General features: G+C 38.5%; 1 protein-coding gene across 1 annotated transcript in view; it reads left to right on the forward strand.

Moving 5' to 3' along the window:
• Positions 1-16,024, forward strand: part of SPTLC3 (serine palmitoyltransferase long chain base subunit 3) — a 129,016-nt gene that overhangs the window by 42,391 nt on the left and 70,601 nt on the right. Inside the window, 2 exon segments of the mRNA XM_045528394.1 lie at positions 7,367-7,521; positions 8,585-8,733. Coding sequence (XP_045384350.1) covers positions 7,367-7,521; positions 8,585-8,733 — 304 coding nt within the window.

Consider the following 16,024-nt stretch of genomic DNA (forward strand, 5'->3'; position numbering starts at 1 on the left):
CCCCCATCTGAGTCAGAGCTGCAAGCATGTCTGTCCCCCAGTCAGTGTGCACTGCACCCATTAGGTGTGAATATATCCATCCCCTCCTCCCCTCTCCCACCTATCCAACACCCCGATGAATGTTACTACTATGTGTGCACATAATTGTTGATAAATTAATACCAATTTGATGGTGAGTACATGTAGTGCTTGTTTTTCCATTCTTGTGATAATTCACTTAGTAGAATGGGTTCCAGCTCTATCCAGGATAATACAACAGGTAGTTCACCATTTCCTTCATGGCTGTGTGTACCACATTTTATTAATCCATTCATGTACTGATGGGCATTTGGGTTGTTTCCACATCTTTGCAATTGTGTATTATGCTGTTATAAACATTCTAGTACAGATGTCTTTTTTACAGAATTTTTTTTTCCTTTGGATAGATGCCCAGTAATGGGATTGCTGGATCAAATGTTCAACATCTCTAATCATCAGGGAAATGCAAATCAAAACTACAATGAGATATCACTTAACTACAGTGAGAATGGATTTTATCAAAAAGTCCCAAAACAATAAATGTTGGCGTGGATGCGGAGAGATAGAAACACTCCTACACTGCTGGTGGGACTGCAAACTAGTGCAACCCCTGTGGAAAGTAATATGGAGATACCTCAAAGAGCTAGAAGTAGAAGTACCATTTGATCCAGCAATATGGGATTACTTCATTTCTTTTAATAGATACATGATATTCTGTAACATGGGTATATCATAATATATTTACATTCTCTTTTTTATTATTATATTAATAAATAATTTGTCAATGAGCAGTATATGCAGTATTCTAGGATAATTCCTAGAAGTGGCTTTCTAGGTCTAAAGAATATACATTTTAACTTCTGAGAAATACTGCCAAATTGCCTAGAAATGCTTGCCTACACAATCTCCAGTGAAGAGTATCTGAGAGTGCGTGCTCCCTTGCCAACACTTGATGTGTTGATATTATCAACACTGTTAATGCTTTTGCAATCTGATGTGTGAACATTATTTATTCTTATCTGAATTAGCATTTCCTTATTAACAGTGAGACTGAACTTCTTTTCATATAATTTTTAGTCACTTATACCTACTCTTCTCAAATAGCCAATTAACATCCTTTGCCCATAATTTTATTAAACTGTTTTTTTCTTTTTTTTTTTTTGAGACAGAGTCTCTGTCTGTTGCCCGGGCTAGAGTGAGTCCCGTGGCGTCAGCCCAGCTCACAGCAACCTCAAACTCCTGGGCTTAAGCGATCCTACTGCCTCAGCCTCCCGAGTAGCTGGGACTACAGGCATGCACCACCCATGCCCGGCTAAATTTTTCTATATATATTTTTAGTTGGCTAGGTAATTTCTTTCTATTTTTAGTAGAGACAGGGTCTCACTCTTGCTCAGGCTGGTCTCAAACTCCTGAACTCAAATGATCCACTCACCTCGGCCTCCCAGAGTGCTAGGATTACAGGCATGAGCCACCGCGCCTGGCCCTAACTGTTTTTTCTTATTGATTTACAAGAACTCTTTCTATATACCCTTATATCAATAATTTATCCATTAAATGTGTTTTAAATATTTCTTCAGTTCAATTTCTTGCCTCTTAACTTTTTCTACATTAAATTTATCCACACATAAATTTTTAAGTCATATATATCAAACATTTCTTTTATGTTTTCATTGTTGTTATTAATTTTGTTGTTATTTTTTTTCTCTTTGAGGGGGTGTTAGTCATGTTTAGGAGGCATTTTTCATCTTAAAGTTATAATAAATTTTCTTATGGTTTCTTTCAGAACTTTTGTGATTTGGGGTATTTATTTTATATATTTAGCCCACAAATCCATCTCGAATTTATTTCTATGTGCTGTGTGAGGTAGAAGGACTGTTTTTTTAAAAGATATTTTTAATTGCCCTGGTATCATTAATTAGTTCATTGTTTTACCTACTAATATAAAATGTCGATTTGTTTGTCTATTTTTTAGGTAACTCTATAAGTTTTTAGATAATTCTTAAAGATTTTCTCTCCTTATATGCCTTAGAATTAGCTTGGCAGGTATAGAATTTTGAAAAAAAGAAATTTACCATTTTAATTGGGAATAAGTTAAATCTGTAGGTTAGTTTTGAAAAATTTGATGTCTTCATGATATTTAGTCTTCCTATTTAGAAGCATGATATGTCTCTCCATTTCTTAATGTATTTCCTGTGTTCTTTAATAACATTTTATAATTTACTTTATAAAATTCTTACCACTTTGTCTTATTTAGGTACAATTTTTCTATCATGATTTTATTTGAATGCTATCTTTTTTCCTCATACCATCTTCTAATTAGTTATTGATAGCATATAAGAAGCCATTGATATTTTCATATGTTGATCTCAAATCCTTCCACTTTAATAAATTCTCTCCTTCACAGTTTCTCAGATAGTTGTATTGGAAATTCTTAGAATTTTTCATATGTGCAATGAAAAACTGTACATGTATGGTCCGTTAGGTTTGTCATGACAACAGCTTATATGTTCTTTAACTCCTCTAGACTTACTTATTTTTTCTCCACTCAAAATTTTTTTTAAATAAATCTGTGTTAATGTCTTCTATTGTGATTATAGATTTGTTAGGTTTTTTTCCCTTATATATTTCAGTGTAATTGTCAGTGTAAACTGTCAGATGTATTTCAGTATTAAACTTACAGCTCTGATAGTTCTTGGTGGAATTTTCCTTTCGTCATGCAGAAAGCAATATGGTGATACCTCAAAGAGACACAAGTAGAACTACCATTAGATCCAGCAATCCCATTACTGGGCATCAACCCAAAAGAACAAAAGACATTCTATAAAAAAGACATCTGCACTAGAATGTTTATAGCAGCACAATTCACAATTGCAAAGATGTGGAAACAACCCAGTGCCCATCAATACATGAGTGGATTAATAAAATGTGGTATATGTATACCATGGAGTTCTACTCAGCCACAAAAAAACAATGGTGATATAGCACCTCTTGTATTATCCTGGATAGAGCTGGAACCCATTCTACTAAGTATCACAAGAATGGAAAAACAAGCACCACATGTACTTACTATCAAATTGGTATTAACTGATCAACACTTAAGTGCACATATAGTAATAACATTCATCAGGTGTCAGGCAGATGGGAGCGGGGGAAGAGGGGATGGGTATATACACACCTAATGGTTGCAGTGCGCACTGTCTGGGTAATGGACATGCTTGAAGCTCTGACTCGGGTGGGGCAAAGGCAATAAACATAACCTAAACATCTGTATGCCTGTGATATGCTGAAATAAAAAAGTAAACAACAAGCCCTGCAGCACAGTTTATTGGAAAGAGTTCCAATGAGTTCTGGAACTAGATACAGTTCTCAGTTTCTTCAATCAAGCTTTCTGGCTCTCCATCAACTTATCTATAAAAGTTGGATAGAAATATCCATACCACTTGGAAAATTATAAATTACCATATAAATTTATCTTTTGTGAGATGAGGTCTTGTTATGTTGCCCAGGCTGGGCTTGAACTCCTGGGTTCAAGCAAGCCTCCTGCCTCAGCCTCCCGAGTAGCTGGGATTATAGACAAGTGCCACCACACCCAACACCATACAAATTGAAGGGTGGAAAAAGGAAGGTCATCATATTGTAGAGGAAACAAAGCCATGTCTGTGACCCTTACTAGGCTTAACTCCCCCTTTCCCTATCCCCCCAAATTATTGTGTCCTTATGGCCTGAGATTCTCTATCACATCTAGCCATTTGTGACAGAAAGAAAAATAAAGGCAGTAAGCCAAATGACAAAGGTACAAATAAAGGTATGCCCTGTTGCAATGCTTCTGTTTTTGAAATATCAAGTCCAGCTTCATTTTCTGGTGTAGTTAAAATGCTGTGGCAAGCTTGCCTGAGACTAGAGGACATTGACCTTTGGCAGGTGTTGACTGCTCCTGAAGAAAGCTCACTGCTGCCCAGAGGAGTGGAGTGGAGTAGAGATACACCCACGCAGAGGCAGAATGCCTCCTAGGTGGGAAGAGAGGACCATGCCCAAAAGTAAGTCAGTTCATTCTCGGATCAGATCTTGAATTCTAAATAGGTTTCCAAGCTTAGTTGTCCCTCTCAGGAACACGTAGGCTGCTGACCTTGTGTATCATATCTCGGTTAGTGTTTATGTCATACACAAAGAAATAACTCTGAGTAGTTAAAAAAAAATGATTCTTCCTTTTTGCAGGGGAGTTGCAAGTACCTAATTTATAAAATATCTATTGAATGTAAAAATCATTCCCTAGCAAGAAGTCTTCCCTGACCCCAGGAAAGTAAGTTAGAATCCCTGTATCTTGCCCTCAAAGCATTTATCTTAATAAAGAGCTAGCTTCGCATTTCCACATAAGTGCAAATTCTGGATCTCTGAGTGAAAAGGCTGCAAGTTTAGGCAGGAGGAAGTATTTCCCCACCTTTCCTTAGATGTCCATGGCAATACATGTTCATGAGGCAAGAGATGGGGAAGCCTCAGGTTGTTTTCCCCAGCCAAAGCCAAGTTCCTTATGACTAGTGGACACTCCTCCTACCGTCTGGCACTCTGTTGGCCTTAATTTTCCATATTGTGGGCAAGATTTTTTGTCATCACTGATGTTTTAGAGGGAAGATCAGTAAGCCTAATGTCATCTGGAAATCACTACCTAGGAGAGTGGGTGAAACCAGAGGCTGACCAGGGTTCAAGTCACTTACCTATCTGGGTCTGATTTCCATATGGGCCAAATGAGTATTTGATCTCTATAATCTCTGGTACCCCTGGTACCCTGTGCATTTTGTGGTTTTAAGTCCGAAATTAATTCTGTTTGAATTTTATAGACAGAATGTTTTGGTTCTTTTCTCCTCTCTAAAACCAACTGTTACTTTATTTGGGGTAAGATATAAAACCTAAAACTATAATTCCATTAAGAGTCCAGAAATGTGACTTACAGACCTAGTTCTCTCTTTTCTCTTGATAGGATAAGTTTATGTATTATCATTTGAAATAAGGCCTTAAAAATTATAAATGGAGGGACACAAATAACACCTGGGGATACAGAATAATTTGCGAAGCAGTAAACAGTCTGAAAAAAATTATCAAATCAAAGAAGAAATAGTTTGGAAATGAGTTTTGTAGAATTATACAATCCCATTGCCTCAAAAACACATCCTTTTCCCTGTGAGAACATGAAAGAGTGTAATTGATTATAATAAACATGTAGCTTTAAATCATAACAAAACCTACATCACAATTATTTAGATAAAATGCATTTGATATGAGATTTTCAAATGTAACCAGTAGTTTCCCAAGCATCCTCCAAATTCATATACAATAGATAATCTCCAGCACGTGCTTATGAACATTCTTGCCTACAGAAAATTGTAATTTCCCCCAAGAAATGATGCCATTGACACAGAGGACCGAAGACTGAAGTGACAGAAAGATCTATGGCTTGGATGCCATCAAAGCCTGCATATACTTTATATTCTCCTCTGGAATGAACAGGGTCAGGGAATGAGTGGACAAACCAGTAGCATAAGATCGTCCCCAAAGGCTTTCACCATGATCCTTCTTGTTCTGTGAGGAAATCAGCTCCATTTTGTAAGGGAAAGGAGAGGAAAGAGCTCAAAGAGGATGAGAGGGAGAATGAGAGGGCTCACTCCCCATTATTCAGGGATGGAAAAACAAATACCCCATGTACCCTCTCATCATTTGGAACTAATCAATGGGCACACTGGGGCACAGAGAAAAGTAAAAGTCCATGGCTCCCTATTACCTGTAGAATAAATATGAGCTCCTCCTGCAGATGCTTCAGGCTGCCACTGTCTGCGCCCAGCTAATGTTGCAGCCTCATCCACACCGCAGGGAGTCCTTAGGAGATAGGATAAGAGAGGTAACCGAAAGCCAAATGAGTCAGGACCTTGAATCGGGACTGAAGTGGGAGCCATTATAGGTCCTGAGCAGAGTGACAGGATATAACTTACTTTTTGTTTGTTTGTTCGTTCTTGGGATTTTTTTTTTTTTGATAGCTAATTTCTTTAGGTAGGTTTTTACCCCTCCTCTCCACCCCCCTCTACCCTTCCTGTGACTTTTACTTCTCTCTGTGCCCGTGTGCCCATTGATTGATTAGTTCCAAATTATTAGAGAGTACATGTGGTGTTTGTTTTTCCATTCCTGAGACACTTCACTTAGGATAATGGTCTCCAGTTCCATCCAGATTGCTGCAAAGGACGTTAATTGATTTCTTTTTACGGCTGAGTAATACTTCATAGTATGTATACACCGTTCATTTTGTTAAGCCACTCATGAATTGATGGGCACTTAAATTGATTCCACATCTTTGCGACTGTGAATTGTGCTGCAATAAACATTCGAGTGCAGGTGTCTTTTTGATAAAATGACTCCTTTCCTTTGGGTAGATACACAGTAGTGGGATTGCTATTATTCGTTCTTCTCAAATGCACCGCATATATCAGCATACAGACCCACTCACTCCGAGAACCTGCCCCCAAGCATCCCTCCCATAACAATCTCATTTTGCCTTGGTACCCATCTCCAAGGCCCCTCCTACATAAATCTTCCCTGGAGCCTCCAGGAAGATGTGACTCTTCCTCCTGCTCCAATCCTATGAACGTCCAACGTACTTGGCTTAGACTGTAGTTACAGCTTTTGCCTTTTCTGCCTCATATTAACTATTCCAAGCCAGATGACAAAATTAGACATGTCTTGCTTTGAGCCTCAGGTGGATCACAGATCTGTTTAATCATGGATTACATTTCATACAGCAACTCAATGCGGTTACCTCAGCTGTGAGAGAGGCCTGGGGCCTCCACAATTCCTCTGAGTAGCTGCCGGGCCCTCCACCACATGACAGCCAACCAATAGCAGTTTTGCCAACAGATCCAACAGTTCAAGTTCATCCACAATTCCAAAGACAAAATGAGTGGGGATATTCATGTTTGAAAAAAATTAAGAACATATGATTGATCATCTGAGCCATTTTTTTCCCCCAACTAAACTGCTTTGGACATAAACACCTGTCATTACCCTTAGGAAAGTTGCAGGGATCAGTGACTCCACCACTTCTGGAACTTGTATGGCATTGTCATCCTGGCTACCTTTGTTTCTCACATTTATTCCTTCCTCCATTAAAGGCACATTCTTTGGGGATGGGAGTCTCACAGATTTATTTGTGGACCCCATCTCTTTCCTTAATTACTGACACTTGCTCAAAATACATCTGCAGATGGGTTCTTTGCATGGGTCTTCCAAGTTTTCTCCCAGCCTTCAATTGCAAATGAAATCCAAAAAGTGAGGGATCAAAGCTAACCTTCTACCTCTGTTATAACAGGATTTTGTGCCGCTGTATCAAGACTTTGAGAATTTTTATAAGCGAAACCTTTACATGCGAATCAGAGACAACTGGAACCGGCCCATCTGCAGTGCCCCAGGGCCTTGGTTTGACGTGGTGGAAAGGGTGTCGGATGACTACAACTGGACGTTTAGGTGAGCAATCACCCGGAGGTGCTCCTCGGAAAGAAAATCCTTTTAAGGAAATCCTAGTGTGAGCAACAGATTACAGATCTGAAAAAAAACAAGGCATGGAGGCTGCTGGTCTTGCCTCACTCAGCCCTTTGCAAGCCCTCATAATGCCAGTAGAGGAAGTCACAGTCATTAAGTTGCCAAGGTAGTTTGTTTACATTGTAATTAACATGAGACCTGGCTGGCTCTGCATGTTGTACACCTGCTTTATTGAAAAATTGTACCCTCCTACTTCTGGTTGAAGGAGACAGTGGTGCCCATGGCTCTTGTCCCTTTGGCAGGCTCTTGCTGGAATTTCAACCAGAGCGTAGGTGCCATGGAAGTAAGCACTCAAGCTAAATCAGGGCTAAGTAACACTGCATGGCTCAGGATACTTTTCTCCAATGCTCTGCCTAACTTCATTACGAGGTTACTCTCCTCTAAGGGCAAACCATTTCGTTTTGTGGTAACAGCTGTTTTTTGATGCATATTAGATATGTATAGTTTGGGGATACATGTGATAATTTAATACATTCATATAATTTGTAAAGATCAAATCAGTGTACTTGGGATACCCATTACCTTAAATATTTATCTTTTCTTTAAGCTAGAACCATTTGAATTCTTCTCTTCTAGCTATTTTGAAATACATTATAGATTATTATAAACTATAGTCACTCTACTGATCAATCAGGTCTTATTTCTTCTATCAAACTCTATATTTGTACTCATTAATTAACTTCTCTTTATCTCTCCCCCTTACCCTTCTAGGACTCTGGTAACCATCAATCTACTTTCTATCTTCATGAGAACCTGAAGTATTTGCCTTTCTGTGCTCAGTTTATTTCACTTAACATAGTGACCTACAGTTCTATCCATGTTGCTGCAAATGACCGAGTTTCATTTTTTTCTTTTTTTATTATTACAATGGTATAATTTAATAAGAAAGAAGAAAACATATGATTTGGGCCAGACCCAAGGTCTCTCGGGCACTAGGATGGTATTAAATGAGATAGTCCACCATGCTCACTTACATGTCTCCCTGCAGGTTTACTGGAAGAATCATCAAGGATGTCATCAACATGGGCTCCTATAACTACCTGGGCCTTGCAGCCAGGTACGATGAGTCTATGAGGACAGTAAAGGATGTTTTGAAGGCATATGGCCTAGGTGTGGCCAGCACCATGCGTGAAATGGGTACGTATAGTCACTGTTTTGAAATTCTGTCCATCTAGATTTGACAGGAAACCTTAAGGGAAAATATCCAACAAAAGGAAACATTTAAACTTCTGTATATAGAAAACAAGGTTAACATAGGTAAAAGTCAAAGAACAAAATTGGGAAAAGTTATTCCCAATGTACATGATAAAATCTTAATATTCTTAACACTTAAAGATTCTCACAAAATCAATAAGAAATAGGGTAACACCCCAATTCAAGAAGTGGGCCAAGTTTTTCCATAAAGGTCAAAATAGGCAAAACTGCACAGCCAGGATAATGCAACATCTCTCTACCTTTTTCTCCTTGCCACCCCACCACCATGAAATGTTAATGCCATAGTTATGCTATATATCTGTGTATAGAGTCCATGGATAGCTGTACTTGGTACATACATAGAATAAGATAGCCCCTCTCCCCCAAGAACCGGTTGTTGCCCCTTGGGGGAACATCATCTCTGTTGGGAACGTATAGGATAGTGGTCACCTCTGGAGGGAAGTGGGTGGGAATCAGAAGGGACACAAGGAGAATTCCTGGGGCTGTTCAAATTCAGTTTTTCTATCTTAATGCAGTTATCTAAGTGTGTTCACTTTATGAAACTTTATAGAGCTCTATATTTAGGACTTGTTTCCTTTTCTGTATGTATATTATAGTTCAATGAAAATTTTACATTAAAAAGTAGATCCTGTACACAAACGGGCAATTAAGAAAAAATATATATAAGTGGACAATGAACCTATGGAAAACACTCTGTCCCAGTAATAATCAAAGAATAATTAAGACATGGAGATCCATTTTCTACCTAATTCACAAAAGCTAAAAAATAATAATTTCCAGTAGTTTCAAAGGAGTGAAGAAAAGACACCCTTATATACTGTTGATAAAGTTAATTGGAGGGCAATTTGAAAAGGTGTCACTAGCAAGCCACGTAACTCAGAAATTCTGTTTTGAGAATTTTTATCTTAAAAAAAACTTGAATAAGTAGGCCGGGCACAGTGGCTCACGCCTGTAATCCTAGCACTCTGGGAGGCCGAGGCGGGTGGATCCCTCGAGGTCAGGAGTTCGAGACCAGCCTGAGCAAGAGCGAGACCCCATCTCTACTAAAAATAGAAAGAAATTATCTGGCCAACTAAAAATATACATAGAAAAAATTAGCCAGGCATGGTGGCACATACCTGTAGTCTCAGCTACTTGGGAGGCTGAGGCAGGAGGATTGCTTGAGCCCAGGAGTTTGAGGTTGCTGTGAGCTAGGCTGATGCCACGGCACTTACTCTAGCCTGGGCAACAGAGTGAGACTCTGTCTCAAAAAAAAAAAAAAAAACTTGAATAAGTATTTAAAGATGTATGTTCAAGAATAATCATTGCAGTATGATTGAAAATGGTAAAAATTAGGGAAACAAGTGAGTTTCCAACATGAAGAAACTGATTAAATATATTTGGTGGATCTGCTCAACATAACATTATTTAGCTATTTGAAATCATAATGTCATTGCACAGCACCACGGTTAAGCGCAAAGGCTCTAGGATTAGGTTGCTTGGATTCAAATCCTAGTTCCTCTTGTCAAACTAAAGAAAGAAACTGAGGCAAAATTAATATAGGAGGTTTATTTGGGCCAAGATTAAGGCCAGTTGCCTGGGACACACTTCCAGGTTGCCTTGGGCAGAGCTCCTTTTGGCCTTTGTTACAAGAAGGTTTTTAAAGGCAACAGGAGACAAGGAGGGGGCTGATACAACGTTGTTTGACAGGAATTCTCACTGGTTTCCAGAAATAACACTGGTTAGTGATAGGCTATACGCTGTTGAAATAGGGTATGAGTTACGGTGTCCAGCCGATGGCATTTTATGGCTACTGGGCATCAGTTAGTCTAGAGTCCACGTAGCAAATGGCTTCAGGAGGTAATTATTTTGCCCAATAGGGAGTGAGACTTGACTGCTGTTGCATTTCAATGCCTCTCTGAGACTGAAAATTAAAGGGGGTTTGCATTCCTCAGATAAAAAGTTTCTTTTCTTTCTTACTCCTTTCCCTAGCTAGGGCCTGTGCCTTCCCTAGTCCTCAGTGTTCTCCTCTACAGAAGGGAAAATACATTGTTAAGAAAATAAAACAAGTTATAGAACAGTGTGGATACGATGAGTTCCATTTAAAAATGTATTATACATAAGGTGTTCAGGCACAGTCTATTGAAAAGAGTTCTGCCACTTCCAAAATGTTGCCACTAAAGCAGAGAGACCAGATTTCCCAGCCTACTGGAAGGGGCTTGCCACAGGCTATGTGAACTTTTTAGGTTAAACCCGTGGCTCTCAAATTTTAGCTTGCATCAGAATCACCTGCGGGACTTGCAAAAACATGGGTTGCTGGCTCCACTTATAGTTTCTAATTCAGTAGGGTCTGGAATAGGGCCCAAGACTGCATTTCTAGGGAGTTCTCAAAGTGATGTTCACCTGGCTTCTCTGGGGAATCACACTTTGTGAACCAATAGAAACTACGTAGCATGGCTGACTATCTTGACAAAATTAGTCAAAAGTTTCCAAAATGCAGTGGCCTTTCACCTTGTAGGGTTAACACCACACATGCCTGGGACATGGAGTCTGTAAATGAAATGACAACTTTGTAATAGACATCCCAGAAAATCAGTGAAGGAAGTTGGCTTTGATTGCTAAACGTATCCAGATATATATTGCTGGTCCAGATTTCCAAATCCAGGAAAGGTTAAGCTCAAGCAAACCACAGATGAGCTTTTTTTTTCATTTCTTCCCCCTTTTCCACTTTTACTCTACAAGAGTGTATAGTTTCTTGGTCTTTCTTTCCCTGGGAACCCTATGGTTAAGAATAGATATGTAGAGATAGTATAACAATTTGCAATTTGCATACATATCTATAAGCCCTTTGTGCTGCCATAGTTTCACCCAGAAATTCTTAGTAATAAGTTCACTTGTAAGAAAATAAACTCATGGAATACCAGAAGACGAATTCTTGTGCCAGTGAAAGCTCATATCTACTTGGAGAGTTTTCTACCGTTGAAAAGGAACACTTCCTGCTAGTGTGCATATGTAAAGACAGCCTAGCTGAGAACATTTCAAATTATATTGCAATTTTGAGAACTAGCCTCCAATATTTTTATTTTAAAAACATCTAAAGGGATACATTGACTTAAAAATCCATGCAACTAAATGTAATAGGAAATTCTGTTCCATTCTGAAGTTTCAGGTGTGATTTTCATTTTAATAGTAATGTGCAAATTTGCTGAAATTTGTTTGTCAGTTTAAGAACACTGGCCTTAATCACTAGATCGTTTGTAAACACCCCCCCCCATTTATCTTCCTGAAAAAGTCTCTGCTATCATTTAATTCAAATGATCAAAGCTCTTCCTATGTTTCTTGAAAATTTTTAGCAAGGTCTAGGCAGAAAATGTACAGTCTCGCTAACCTGAGCTTTTGAAGGAGAGGCCAGCTTAAATATTCAAAATGTCTAAATTAAAATATATTTTAAATATACTTTATATTTTAAATATACAGCTTATGGCCTTACAAGTTCCTCTGGGAATGTGCAGTTGCTAAGAAATTGCTATCTTGCTTTCTTTAAAAAAGAAATTTTAATTAACATGTTCTTATGTAAATCCATGCTACAAACATGTTTTAAAGCAGTGGACTCAGTTAAATGAGCAATAAACATCCCCACTCCAATTAGTTAATTTACACAGTAAAATCCTTCTTCATAAATGGTGCTGTTGCTGCACAACCAGGTCCGTTTGCCCCCTGCCCAAGAAGCCAATAGGCTGAGTCAGCAGTTTTACGGCAGAGAAAGAGTCTATTCTACATAGTGCTAAGCTGGGAGACCAGAGAAATTTCCGCCTCACCAAGAATCTGGAAGCCAGGGGTTTTAAGAATAGTTTGACTGGCAAAGGATTAGGCAATTCAGTTTGTTAATTTGGGGCAAAATTATAGGGATGTAGAAATCATCTCCTTGTGTTGCTCCAGTCCCTGGGGTCACAATTGCAGTTGAGTCAGTTTCCTGGTATGGGCAGCTGGTCTAGGTGGGCCAGTTGATCCACTGGAATGCAGGCCCTGGAAGATATCTTAAAAACTACCTTTAGGTTTTGAAAAGGTGATGCTATCTACGGAGAAAATGAAGAATTTTTATGGATGCCAGCTATGGCAGGTAAGAATCTTTATGACCACCAGCTGTGGTGGCTCTGGAGTGGCAATTACAGGGGGACAGTAATTAATTGTTATCATTCTTTTTAGTTAGGCCTGTGCATTATTTTTTGCTAGGCCCTTACCACAGTTCTCGCCTTGCACCCCGTTATTGAAGGGCGGTTTCAGTGCCCGTTCCTCTCAGACCAAATTATTATAGATTCTGATTAATGAGATTTTATTTCATTTCCCTCAAGCCTCTTTATTTTCCTTTAAGAGTATTTGTAAGGAGAAGGGAACTCTCAGAGGGGTGGTTTGGGAGTAAGAAAATGAAAATGTGTCCTGGTTTCTGAAAGCCTTTGGACAATTTCCTGAGGCCTAGTAGAGTTCTGAGAAGGTAATTGCCCTTCTCATGACAGTGATAGAAATTACAGGACAAATTTCAACTAGCAGGGATATTTCTGCAAGTGTAGAACGTGGCCCTGTAGGTTCAACAAAGCCAAAACCAAGCATGATTCAATAAGGTGTGGCAGTAATTTTACGTAAGTATAATACCTGCCAGAAAGGTGATACCTGGGATGATCAAAGAATGTTGAAGTTCTTAGAATTTCAGAATTTGTAGATCATCTACCACCTTCCCTCCCCACGACATGCAAGTACCATACGGTGAGAAACATGAAGCCCAGAGATTTTTAATGACTTGCCAATCAATGTTCCTACAGTCTGTAGGTTGGGAAGTCGAGACTAGACATCAGTTCTCTGGAGTCCCACTGAAGAGCTGTTTGTGCTACCCCATACCGCTCATAGCTAAGACCAGAAGCCACCTACATCAGAGGTCACTAAACCACTCCACCTGCTGCCTGTTTTTGTATTGCCTGCATGCTAAAGGGTTGTTTTTACACTTATTTTAAATGATTGGAAAGGTAAAGATAAGAATAATATTTTGTGACACAAGAATATTACATGAAATTCAAATTTCAGTGTCCATAAATGATATTTCATTGGAACACAGCCACACCTGTTCTCTTGTGTATTGTCTGTAACTGCTTTCCTTTTACAATGGCAGAATTGAATAGTTGCAACAGGAACCATATGGCCTGCAAAGCCCAGACTATTTGTACTCTGGACCTCTATAAAAAGTTTGCTGATCTAGACAAGTACTTGCCATCATAGTGATTTGGAGAGAAGAATCCTCTGGATTTAATAGCAATGGACCAGATTTCCAAATCCAGTGCCCATCCGCATACAACAAGCTTTAGTCTCCTTCATTTAGACTAAAAATCCTATTGCATCCAAATATATTAAGAATACAGTTTAATTTTCATTGAGGCTGATACCTGTGTATATCTTTTAAGGCCACTGATATCAAATTGAGGGAGACCAAAGACATCATCAATATCTACCCCTAACTTGTCCCATTCAGATGATTATCTGTGGAAAAGGAGCACTGAGGGTGGCAAAACTAACGACTCAGCAGAAATGTGTGTGGTGCTGTGGTTGCCAAGACAAACATCTATGATACTATCAACATCGTGATACTATTATTAGTATCTGTGGAAATCATGGGATCTCACACTCAATCTCTGTACCTCAAGGGCTCTTTCCATAATAGAGAAGATCGTTCCAGGAACATCCTCAGTTCAACTGAAGTGTTGTAATCACCCTGTGGTAGTTATTTGGTCTCAGAAGACAAAATGACCAGTTTTTCCTGGGGAAGCTGAGAAAGGCATCAGAGAAAAGAGGACACATTAGATGGATTTCAAAGAGTGAGTGGAGCGAGCTCCCACTAGGGCAAAAGATCTATGTAGAGGAAAGAGCACATACGTCAGGGAAGCTTAAAACAGTATTTCTTGCAACCCCTCTGGAAATTTCCAGAAGTAACCAGAGGCCACTGGAGCTAGAACCAAGTTGCCTCATGCCCAAGTCGGTGGCCTTTTCACTACCTGCTATCAGGACCATGCCCTTTGGGATGCAGTCTCTTTAGGTAAAAGCAAATTTGGCAAATGATTATGTGCCCCTGTTTTATCCTTAAATTTCAGTTTTTCTTTCTGCTCCATAATATATCTTTGATAATACAAAGTTTGAAATGACAACGTAAACTTTTAACTTTTCCCTCAAATCTTGAGTAAGATTGACTCTGCTAAAGTACGCGTTTTACTGTGCCTTCTGACAACTTTGGGAAGAAAGACATTCTGGTTTGAGAAGAAAGACCACCTGGAAAATGTGACCTCCGATGAAGGGCAAAGATTGGCCATCAAATGTCTTCTTCAACATTAAATGCAGAAAAAAAATCTTTGAACTGACAATTTAATACCTTCTAAAGTTTAAAACCTCACTGTTTTAGCACAGTAAGGAAGCTACTATATCAACTTAAATAAAATTGTGATATCACACTCTGTATAGTAAAATATGTTGACCCTTATGGTAAAATATGTTGACCCTTAGGTTGAAGGAAGCATGTTTATAATGGCCCTAAATATGCTAAAAATACTCCTCTAACTTAAATCTGAGCAACTGCTCCTACCTTCTTTGGATGCAAATTACATCTCTCCACTTGTATAATTTTCTGTTCTGTCAAATGTACCATCTAGACAGCACTGCCCAATAAAAATACAATGCAAGACACATACAATGTTAAATTTTCCAATAGCCACATTTAAAAAGTGAAAAAAAAAGTAAAATTAATTTAATAATACATTTTATTCAACCTATTATATCTAAATTATTAAACATGTAATCAGTACAAAAAATATCAATGTACTATTTTACATTCTTTTTGTTGTTGTACTAAGCCTTCAAAATATGATACCTATTTTACACTTACAGCACACCTACATTCAGACACTAAATTTTCCATGGTTAATGTAAAATGTAATCCTATCAAAATAATAAATTTGTGTCTAGTGGAAAATATTTTAGAGTGCTATAGTTTTAGAAGTTAAATTAATTAAAATTAAATAGAATTAAAAATTCAGTTCCTCCAGTGTACTAACCATTTGTAGCTAATGGCTACCATATTGGACTATGCTGATCTAGAAGTTCAAGTGATATCAAACAAAACATGGGAAGCATCAACATTTGCTGCCAGCAAAGCATGAGGGGATTATGTTTAAGGAAGGGTCAGAGCTCAAGCATGTAA

The sequence above is a fragment of the Lemur catta genome, chromosome 17, assembly GCF_020740605.2.
Source record: "Lemur catta isolate mLemCat1 chromosome 17, mLemCat1.pri, whole genome shotgun sequence".
NCBI classification, from domain to species: domain Eukaryota; kingdom Metazoa; phylum Chordata; class Mammalia; order Primates; family Lemuridae; genus Lemur; species Lemur catta.